Here is an 11,959-nt window from a genome sequence, read left to right as displayed (position 1 = left end):
CACTTCACTTATGCCTTGAACAGTTCAATTGCCTACTCGTCAACTAGTAAAATAAGTTCAAAAACTGCTGAGATGCTTATCTTGCACTTTCAGAAAAATCGATCAAAAATCATGAAGTAAACATGATTATTACATCACGCTGACATACAATCAATCATACATGCTACATAATTTTCTTACACCTGTAATGCAGTCCTTACATAATTTACTCTAGTAAATGATACAATTTTGAAGAACGTTTTATCAAGGATTTATAGAACTCCCTGTGGACCAACAGAAACTCCAGGTGGACCACGTTGAGAATCACTGGATACCGGTACCTTAGCATCCATTCGAATAAAAATAATACAGTATCCCATGTCCAATTTTATGTTACTGCAAATAAAAATGAACGTAGGCTGTGCCGAAATAAATTTGATTGAAAGAAATATACACCCAATACCCTTGTTTGAAGGATTCTATTAAAAACTCCAAAAGGTTTTATGGTAAGGTACCATATTACTACATCAAACTTGTGCCCATTCAGCCACATTCCGATTAGATATTCAATAAACATTTAATTATTAAATACGCCATGTATTCTAGTCCTGCACTGCTGACCAACTTATACAAACGCACAATAAGGAAACTAATCCAATCAGCACATGCATTGCAACATGGAAAATAAATCCAACATTTGACTGGGGCTACCAGCTGTTTTCAAACTACAACTGGTTGTTAGTTGCCATGAAGTAAATAATATGGTACCCTGGACTTACAACTCCCCTTTTCGTCAAATATACTTTTCCTGTAGATTCAATGCATTTATTTATTTTTTGAAAACATAATTAATTACTAGTAAATAGTTGCTCAAAAATACCAAGAAAACTTTATGAACTTTTAAACTTTTCTAAATAGCCATGGGGAATTGGAGAAGCAATCACCTACTATTCTCAAAAACTTATTTTGCCTATTAATAAAATAAATAAAAGGGTTTTAATAAGAGAGAGAAACCTTTTGTTTCGTCTGTTGCGATATTAGCATAAGGTACAAATGTTAACAATGCGAATAAAATAGTACAATAACAATCTAGATTCTACAACAGATAGCAAGCAGCGAGAGACTATATTAGTCATCGAGTCAGTTGCTTCCCTTGTTTTTAATGTGACAAATGTCAAGCATCGGCATAACGTTGAAACAAGATAGGCTTAACTTCCGTAAAAATGAAAACAAAAAGTTTTGTAATGCTGCGACAGTCAAGTGAATTTTTGTGGTTGTATTCAAATACCAAAAAAATATCATGCCCTACAAAACTAGCATTAGAAAAAAAACACCTATAGCCTACAAAAACAACAACTGCTAACCAGGAGTGCATTCCTAAAAATTTTTTTGGGGGGGGGCTCAAACACTTAGCTGTGTTGTTATAGACAAAGTATGTATAAGTAATCGGTGTAGGTTAGCCAACAATGTTTACCTTTTTTAAAAGGAAACACTGTTCAGTATGTTTTTACTTCTGAACATCATGTCGAAAAACAACCCATGCTAAAACATAGCTTGAAGTATAGAAAAAGGTAGAAGCAACAAAACGTGGTTGAATCCGATATAAAATTATAAGTTGGAAATTTGGCTTGGTTGCTACACTGCAATCTCCTTTGCTTTTTTTTTACTGCGTAGGCCTGCTCTTGAAACTCGATTTGCATGAGCTAATTCCAATCTCTTAACTCAATTGTAAACTTATTTCAATGAGCCAATCCTAAGCACACTTGCAAAAACATTGACTGCAATAGGAAAGTAGGCTAAAGAAATGCATTCTTGAAATGAGCGCTTGTGGTTGCAGATTTGCTATATAAGAACCAATAAGCTGCCAATGTGACAGTTACACTAAAATCTCATTTAGTTATTCTTCTTCTTCTTTCGTTTGAGACTAGATCAAATCAAATTTCAGGGCAGGTGATGGAGAGCCAGGTGAGTGTAGCTTCGGCCAGCGTTGCTATACCATGCGTTCCATTTGGTGACAGTCATCCCAGCTGGCGATGACTGTCATTTTTGCATTAATTCAACGTTAGCCAACGTTGGATCGGTGTGGAAGTGGCGAGTTTAGCTGACAGGGGTCTAAAATTATCGCTTTATCAACGCAACTTTTATCAAAGCACGCTTGATATCTTTAAGACATAACTTCCCTGGGTATAATTGAATTTCCGCAAGATGATGATGTTGTTTTTTGCTAGTTTGTTTTATTTGTTTTTTTGTCATTGTTTCATGTCGTCAAGTTATAGCCTATCTATTTTGTGAGTCGTGCAAGGCCTGGTGCGTTGCGCTTGAAATGGCTTTGCCCGTGGTAGGATTTCTTTGTGGGGTTTTCTTTGCCTGCCTTGCTCTTTGCTATGAGCTAAACGCATCAAGACGTGTTCCCCTTACGACCATCAGCACTCTTGATAACGCACCATGGCCGATCTTCATAGCAACTGTCCATACAAATCTTCAATATATCAGCTAAAGTTATGTACGCTAATAAAGTTGTAGCCTATATATGTTTATTTGTTTTGTTACATTTTTTATTTTTTTTTTCCCTTTATATCTTAAATTTTTCTGAAGGTGTTGCGACCGTGCCAAATTTTTTTCAACTCAATAACTTACTTCGATCACAAGCACGTTTTAACCTTCGCGTTTTGTCGCTTCTACCTTTTTCTTGACCTTTGCTATGTTGATGTGTATTGTTTTGATATGATGGTCAGAAATAAAAAAACAACTGAACTGAACTGAACTGGTGCCTTATAGATCGGACATTCGAGAACGACATGGTCAGCAGTTTGATCTTCCGCGCCGCATTCGCAGGCCGGTGAGGGAGCCAAACCCCACTTGTGCATGTTGGAATGGAAGCGACCGACTCCGGTTCGGATTCTGTTGAGCTTGACCCAAGTCGGCCGAGGCAGGTCCATACCAGGGGGGCACGCCACCGGGTGAGGTATAAAACGATGTAGTTTCGTGTCGGTGGCACACCACGCTGCATTCCAATTGTCTTCCATGAAGTGTGCTGCGCTGATGGCATGATCGCTGAATGGATGTAGTAATTCAACAGCAGCTGGCACAAAGGGGTGTCTTGACTTTAATTGCCGGGGAGATTCCTGAGGTGGGATGTTGAGTTTTGCATGAAGCAAGTGGTTAGGATCCCCCGCCCGGCGAGCCAGGTGTATAAGGGCTCCCTTTCGGCGAAGTTCAGCAGGTTGGATGCCTGCAAGGATTGGTAAATACTCTGTTGGAGTTGGGCGCAGGTATCCAGTTACAGTTCGCAATGCGTCGTTGATTGGGCTGTCGATGAGACGGGTGTGGGCACTGCGGCACCAGGCAGGGGCGCAGTATTCAGCAGTGGAGTGGACCAACGCCAGGGTTGCAGTGCGCAAGGTGTCAGCACCTGCACCCCAAGTTGTGCCTGCCAAACGTCTCAGCAGGGCGACGCGAGATGTCAGCTTTTTGCGTAGTGACTGTAAATGGTGACGGTATGTCTATGTGAGTGACCTGTCAAGTGTAACCCCAAGGTATGTAGGTTCTGGCAGGGCGGCAAAATTTTGCCGCTAACGGTCACTTTCAGGTCACGTTTTGCCTCCCTGTTGTTGAGATGGAAGGCTGCCGTCACAGTTTTACTTTCGCTGAGCTTCAGTTTCCATTGATGAAGGTATCCAGATATGGTCGTCATGTCTTGGCTCAATGTCATTTCTAATGATTGCCAGTCTTTCGCAGAGTGCAAGATGGCCAAGTCATCAGCATATGCATATTTGTCACATGTTGTTGATGGTAGGTCATGCATAGGTCATGCATGACCTACCATTCAGTTATTAACGAACAGTTTAAAAAACTCCAATTACAGCAAAAGCATATTCCAAGTTGGTGCAAACGAGATTACACAAAACAAATAGCCTGTCTGCCAGGTCTTTGGTTTTATGGGCTAGTTTTATTGACTAGAGACCTTAATAGTGGATGATCCGACAAAAAGTTCAAAAATTTTCCAATGCAAGCTTCAACTTTCAAATAAAGTTTGTCTGTTTTTTTTTTCGATCATCTTATTGCGAAAAAAATTGGCTAGTTTTGAATGTTCAGCATATGTTTTGTGTGATTAAACTTCTTTTTTTTAAATCCGTTTACACCGGCAGCAAACAAGTGCAAAAATATTCCAATCCAAGGAAATCCTTGTTATGGTTCAGTGATTTCGATGCCATGACTACATTGGCGTATACGCTAAATTCATTTTGAGGAGCGCCGCTAAAGCGAATGTGTCTGTTTGAGATGTCCCAGATCAGCTGATTGCAATCATGGAAAAGAATGGTACGTTATGAAATGTATTAAATACTTTGGTAATCCTGTTAGTTGTAATAAAAATAAATAGTATGAATGTGAGGTTCTTGTAAAAACTGAAATGTATAGGCCTAGTCGTTTATTGTAGGCCAGTGGTCTGCCTGTTAGCTCAGTGGTTACTCGTCCAACTCAAGATCAAGCAGCTCGGCTCTCAGGGTGTGCGCTTGAGCAACGTATTTCAGGACTGCTCTCCATTTCACGGCACCTAGTTGATGGAATAATTTCCTGGCAACAACAATCAAAAACTTCACTCTGTGAGTCTCAGTCACCAGTCCTGCATCAAAAGCCTTTACAAGTATACGAAACTGCCAGTAATAACCTATCAAAGACTTTGTCAGTCTAAGGATTAAGATTCAAAACCAACCAACATTCTTTCACATTTGGTTGTAAAATGCAAACTATTTGTTTTTGTTTTAAATTTTGGAATTTAACAGGAATCTATCCGAATTGCTTGTCATTATTTTATACAATTTACTTAAATAACGCTTTTGAGCAATAGCCTACCGTACTATTTTGGATGGCCACATTTTAAGTCTCAAAATTGGTGTTTTTGCTGAAAGTGTAAGCATGTACCAAAGTGTAGGCCTATAATTTGAAACTAATCAGATAATTTCGATATATTTCTATTTTTATTCAGCTTGATTATGTTTAAACTTTAATTCACTGTTACCATTTTGTGTATCATTTGCCTGTTATATCAGTTGGCTAAAAGTAGGCTATGTTTGTTTTACATTTTAATTTCAACCAAGTTTATGTTTGGTTAACGTCAAGGAAATCACTTTCGCAGATCATTGCAATAAATTAGCGCATTGAAATTGTTTGACTATGCTATAGCTACAGACTTGTACCTAAGTATGGTACCTAAATGAATGTCCATAAATATTTTAAACTCTGCCAGACTTTTTCCACTTTTCTATTTGTTGATGTACTGGTATTGTGATGTACATTATCAATAATATATCTAAAGCATTTCATATTTGATGGACACACTTATGACAAAAATGTAGTAGCCTATATCTGGTAGAGTTCATTCTAGAAGTGATGCCTAAATTACTGTTACTTTTTTACATTTTATGTTAAGCCCATGTGGAGGCTATCTGCCAGCAGTAGCATGACTGGCTAATGATGATGATATAGCCCACATAGTACTGCCATATTCTTTTATAAATACAAGATCTAGTATTAGAGTATAGCCTAATGGCTTATTTTACAACAAATGGCTCTAAACTAATGTCAACAAAAAAACATTGTAGTTGGCAAACTTTTAAGTCCTTTCAAGATGTGTTTAGAGATCGATCAAACTGGTTGCACAAAAGTCTTATATAATACAGTTAGTTTTCTCTTGCATTTGCTATTGATCAATTTACATAAAAAGTTGATTTTTTTTATTGTGTGTTAATTTTTTGAAGCAGTGTTACCAACACCACTGCACAGTAAATCATGAACATGTTCAGTTTGTAAGATTTTAAAAAACTCACTTTAAGCACTATTTATTTGCACCAGACAAGGTTGTCCAATATCCATATTGGAATCAAAAAACAAAAAAACACGTACAGTGAAGGAATTAATGTGTAATCACTAGGGCCATTTTTATTTTGACCTAAAAAAATGTTTTTGATTATATTTTGACCTAACAAAATTGCTAATTTGTAAAGGCCACAGTTCTTCTTTGAATTGATACTAGTTACCCAAACATAGTCTTTTGTCGATTTCAGAAACAAACGAAAAGCCAAGGTGTTTTATGGAATATAAAAAGTGCGTCGTGTTTTTGGCAATAGATTTAGGTAGCCTGTGTAATTCCGTCCTTGTGGAAAGGACACTTTGCCTCGATTTTCTCCGCATGGTAAATTAAATTCATCAGCAAAATTTTGACAAAAGTCTAAATCTGAAGACGATTTAGCTTGCTAAGGTATTTTTGTATTACAGAATGTCAGTAGGCTATTTCTAAAATCCAAACTGTTGATCTTCGAAAAGACCACGTTTGTGAAGAGGAAATGTTTTATAAAAATTATTTAAATATAGTTGTTTTAATAATAGTATGTCTGTGGTTGAAGAAAGTGACCTCTTTACCAAAATTGTATTATTTAAATACGTAACAATGAATAATAATGGAAAATTTGCGATAAAAGTTACTGCTGATCCAAGTGGGTATTGTGACATATTTCCTGCTTTTATGGGTTAATATGGTTTAATTGTGTCGCAGTTCCTGATTTACAATGTTTCCATGAGGATTTTGACAAAAAGTACTCTCAAGAAACACAAAAAGTTTGTCAAAAGCCATAATTTGACAAATTTTGGCTTTATTGAAAACTTTGACTTTATTTTGAACTATAAAGTTCTTAGAAATACTCCCCTAGGTGGTGAAAACAACTTTATTCTTTGATTCATGGGCAGACGAGGTCCTTAAAAATTTTTGACTTTATTGACTTTTGCGGCCCTAGTAATCACTAATCAGTAGTGGTGTTTTGCAGTTTTATTGTTGGCTTCCATGTGTTCAAAATCATATGTGAAATGGGAAGAACAAGTGTGTAATGTAGATAGAGTTTTAATGAAGTTATTAAACTACTATTCCATGACAAACAATGTGTCTATTCGCTATTATTGTGTTCAGTTTATGTCATCAATCTTGAATACCTTCGCCAGGCTCTCCAACTTGTCCTGGTTAGATTACGCTTTGATAGTACAAAGATTATTATTTTATACATTTCTTACTTGTGGTTTTTGCCTTAACAGGTGGTATGATGGTTACAAAGCATTCGAATAGTACCACGAACACCACCAGTACACCACAAAAGAGAAAAGGAAGACTTTACATTCCACATGGATGTGGAAAAGAAAAAGTTTTTAAACCCCACATATCACATGTTAATGCCAGTTATTCAGAGTAAGATTTAGTTGTTAATAAAAAAAATTGACGGTTAGCCTATTAAGTGTTAACACAAATGTAGTATACAATGTCTCATTGAAGTTTAACATGTATTGTTGGATTATTTCATTGGTAAATGTTTTTACTTTTGAAGTTGTGACAAGCCATCCTTGTTGGGTTGTTCATACAACTTGTAGTGATTGTGGACAATCTTATTATGCTTTAGTTTCAATCACAATGTGCATGTTTCTAGTCAAAAATAAGGTTTGTTCAGATGCAATATGAGGTCATGTTCTTGCATTTTATGCTCTCCCCAAATGATGCCATATAATCCGGTGTATTAGAGCTTTGGTAGAGAGTTTGTCTTGTTGAACCATAGGCATACGAAGACGAGCAGCGTAATCTGATTTAACATATTTAAGTAAATTATGGTATTATTTACCGAGAAAACTACCTTAAAACAAATTTGTTTTCTGTAAATATTAGCCTACCATAATAAACTTAAATATGTTAATGCTGATTACGTTACTTGGCTTCGTAATCTGGCATGTCTTTGACAATCCTCCTTAACAGGATGCTATATAGATTTTGAACAGCCTTTGGAACTTCGGTAGGCTACAAAATCTCATCAATAAAAGGTTTTCCCAATTGGTTGGAAAATTGATTAAATTAGATTGTAAACAAGGTAATTTAAGTGGTTGGAAAATCTAACCCTCAATAAAATTTGTTTTGCCTCTTGGACGTAACATTTTTGCATTTTTTATGTCACATACAAAAAATAGCACTTGAAGTTTTGTATAAACAATTAATCTAATTTGTTGAAAATTGATTAAATTATATTATTTATAAACTAATTTTATCAATCAAATTATAAAAAGCTTTCAATGATAAGATGAGTTCAAATATCTTGGTTCGGCAGTCCATGAGAACGAAATAAGCGACAGAAAGGTGACAAGGAGATGTCAGGTAGGATGGGAATCATGGAGAAACTAACATTATGAGTCATATGTGACAAAAAGGTGCCAGAAAAGCTGAAGGAGAAACTCTATAAAAGGATGGTAAGACCAGGAATATCGTATGGGATGCAGGCGGTAGCCCTGATAAAGATACAAAAATAAAAGTGGCTGAAATGAAAATGCTGCAATGGTCTCTGAAGTTGACAAAGCAGGGCTGAGTGAGAATTGAAATGACCAGAAAACAAATGCAAGCCTTGAAAGGGAGGGTCATGTGGTACAAAGAGACGAAGATTATGTCGAAAGAAGAATAAGACAATTGCAAGTTGATGACAAAAAGTAAAGAAGGTTGAAAATAAGATGGAGAGATTGTGTAACAGAAGATACAGAAATAGTATGATATTGAGTAAGGGAAGATGCTGCTGGTAGAGTGATGTGAATAGTAGAGGACTGCAATCTGCAAAACCCCACTTGAAGTAGAAATAAAGCCAGAAGAAGGTTGTTTAGAATAATCTACCTTTACTTTTTCTTGTTTAAATGAAAGTTTATTTATTATGGGTATTTATTTTTGAAAATATTCAAATGAAAGTAATCCGAACCAATAGGCTATGGGCTACCCAGTACCCACAACCACAAGTAGGCTACTTACAACTTTGCTTTTTCTTACTTTACAAGTTCAAATTTTTCTGTTTTTCCATGTGGCCTAACTTACATGTTAAAGTGCTTAAAACTTTGCCTATGTGTGCAGTGCACCTTCATTGACTGCAAGAAGTTGGATAGAACCGCTGATTGAAATTTTATAAGTTGTTCGTACTTTGACACTGCATTTAAACACATTTGCCTTCAAATTGTGGCCTACTAACGTGACATTATGGCATGCTATATTAGCTTGAAATACTGTAGGTATGATTATAGACTTCTTCAACGTAAAACTGCACACTGAATGACTTCCGAAACATTTTATCAGCGCTCTGATTAGGTAGTCTAATCGATAAAAACCCATATCTACAGAAAATATTCTGACTGGAAAATATCCATGCAGAAAATACCAATATAGAAAAAATTCCGACTGGAAAATACCCACTCGAAAATTATCCCCATTTTTAAAAAAATAAGGCTTTTTTTTGTATAGATTTTTACTTACATCCGCCTAATTGTGATGCTTTCAGCTCTGGGCCAGACTGGACTTCGCAGCTAAGGTGGCTTCCTTCTCCGCAACCCAGGCCAGGACAACCTAGTGACCACATTTTTTATCCTCCTATGAAGTCGATTCGACATTTTCATTCTCAAAACAATACACCTTCGAAGAAAGAATACACATACTACCCACCGCATGGGATCAACCTTGTTTACGGAAAAGGAAAACAAACTATGTTTGGTAATATACACCGAGCTTCACAGATTTCTAATACGGAGATCTCGGACTGCTTTAAATTCGGTAGTTACGGAAATTTTGGGCATCCAAGAAATGGGATAGATGAAGCTTCTCCAGGCGACAAACCGTATCAAGCTGTGGAATATTCCAGAAACTTCCATAAAATGGGATCTACTCGGCCAGTGGTAAACTTTGGGTGAGACATCAGATTATCCTATTTTGTAGTTTTGCCTACGAAACGAAGTTGTTGTTGCTTATGAAATCGATACCATGCCGTTTGTGTTTGCAGACGTGTGAAGACGCAAAGCTTGTTACCGCCGATAGAAACTATGAAGGAAAATTCAATTATGTAAGTAGCATGGGTGTAGCCCACGGATCCAAGATTTTTAGGATCCTGATCCGATACGGCTTTTGTTTTTTTAAATTCGGATCCGACATTTCTAGATATCTTAGATCCGGAACAGAACCAATTAATTTTACTGAAATTACTGAATTGAAAGTGTATTAAAAAATACTTCACTACATGAATGACAAGTTAACAAATGTTGCCTATATTTTTTGATAAAAGGTTTGCAAACTTTGATAAATGCTGCAAAGCATTTTTGGCGTGACATTTGCTAGGCAGTGGCATGACATGTTAGCTCAGTGGTAACACGCCCGATTCAAGATCACGCGGCGCTGGTTCGACTCTCGGGGTGTGCGCTTGAGCAACGCATTTCAGGACTGCTCTCCATTCAGCGGCACCTTGTGGATGGAGTAATTCCCTAGCAAAAACATTTTAACAACCAGAAAGTTCACTCAGCCAATCTCGCTAACCGGTCCTGCGTCAAAAGCCTCTACAAGTAGCCTATGCGAAACTACCAGGAATAACGTATCAAGGCTTTATCCAGTCCGAAGATAAAAATTCTAAACCAACCAACCATGTAGGCTATGCTTTATGCTATTTACGCAGTAACGGATACAAACGCCACAGCTTAAAACTTTTTCCGGGCTTAATCAACATTTACGTTTTCGTGTTCAAAATTTAAAAAAGTCATGCGAATTTAGGACCCGGCTCTTCTATAAAAAAATAAAAACGAGATCCAGATTCAATATATCAAAAGAAAAACAGTAGGATTCGGATCCTATACATCTCTATCGTGTTGTCACAGTGATATCACACCAAAAATTGTCTTTAATGGAGCAAATAGAAACGTAAACAAGACCTATCCTGGCCGATATCAAAATTTCTATAGCGCATGGTTGGCTCATTACTGCATGTTGAATGACGTTTCATAAATATTTGGCTGCATTCAGCAACTATACTTTCAGTATTACAATGTTTTACCCCCCCCCCCCCCCCAAGAGTTTCTTTTGACCCCTAAAGTTGTCTTTCTAGCTACGCAACTGACCTAACCCCCGATGAAATTTGTTCCGCGACCTGAGCACGTTTACGATGTATCTAATTTGTATTTTTGTGCTACATAAAAAAGCAGTTAAGTGTTTGTATGAAAATATGTTTGTTTCAATTTCTTTATTCTCTCAATAAAACATAGAAGTAGCAAGGGGAGTGGAGGGCTGGGGGGAGCAACGGCCCCCCCAAAAAAGGGTTTTTAATGTAATGCGACATTTTAATGACACTGTATAACTGTCGAATGACGATTCATATATAATATTCCCCACAACAGTTGCTTTTGCCCCTCTAATTTTTTCTCTGCTACGTGACTGATGGCATAAAACAATGGTCAAATGAAAATGGTAACGCTTACACAATTTCACTTGTGTCAACAGAAAGCCATACACTGTGAAAGAAGCTGAACGTCGTCTTGAATGTGAGGTCAAAGTGGTGGAGTCTTTAAACGCTTGGAGACCTGCAACACCACTGACAATACCCGTTCCTGACCCCAAATCTTGATGTGAAAGGAGCTCTTTGATAACCCTACTTCTCCTATGCAGTTAAATAAACCTGCGATAACCCACGAATATTATTTAAAGTGCGATTAGCTGCCTGTCTCCGGGAACATTTTTTGGTTCCTGTCCGTGATATGTTTAGCTTCCCTATTAAACATTTCAAATTCCCTGTTTTACCTACTCAATACTCATAGCCTGGATTTCCACGCTTGAAATCAGGAAGTTGCATTGCTTTACTCACATCATTAAGATATTTGCACAATGCACATGTTTCAACTACGTATTTCTTGATTTCCCTTTTATAGTTAAACTGCTACGTTTACACGTTTCATTCACTGTGATAACTGTTTCAGCGCCAGTTTTATCAGAACAAGAGACTGCTCAATTGACACCAAACTTAAATTGCCTTCAGGACATGGAAATACATACAGCTCTTTCATTCGGTTTCATTTATTGATTGAGCATGGCTTCCATTTCGCACAGAATGAAATGACCACAAAATTAAAACTTCAGAAAATATGAAGATAATTGCTTCATTTTACAGAG

At 37.0% G+C, this 11,959-nt stretch overlaps 1 protein-coding gene across 2 annotated transcripts; it reads left to right on the top strand.

Moving 5' to 3' along the window:
• The first annotated feature begins 4,211 nt into the window (after nucleotides 1-4,211).
• LOC145785529 (spermatogenesis-associated serine-rich protein 1-like) lies at nucleotides 4,212-11,852 on the top strand. Of its 2 annotated transcripts, XM_082597187.1 has the most exons (5): nucleotides 4,212-4,299; nucleotides 7,063-7,213; nucleotides 9,318-9,719; nucleotides 9,813-9,872; nucleotides 11,294-11,852. In XM_082597187.1, the coding sequence occupies exons 1-5, from the start codon at nucleotides 4,287-4,289 to the stop codon at nucleotides 11,415-11,417; spliced, it is 750 nt and encodes a 249-aa protein (XP_082453313.1). In that variant the 5' UTR covers nucleotides 4,212-4,286; the 3' UTR covers nucleotides 11,418-11,852. The 2 variants fall into 2 exon arrangements, with proteins under 2 accessions (XP_082453313.1, XP_082453314.1); XM_082597188.1 differs by lacking the exon at nucleotides 9,813-9,872.
• The last annotated feature ends 107 nt before the right edge of the window (nucleotides 11,853-11,959 follow it).

This window comes from Aplidium turbinatum, chromosome 16 (genome assembly GCF_918807975.1).
Source record: "Aplidium turbinatum chromosome 16, kaAplTurb1.1, whole genome shotgun sequence".
Taxonomy (NCBI): domain Eukaryota; kingdom Metazoa; phylum Chordata; class Ascidiacea; order Aplousobranchia; family Polyclinidae; genus Aplidium; species Aplidium turbinatum.
This window is presented reverse-complemented; position numbering and strand designations above follow the sequence as displayed.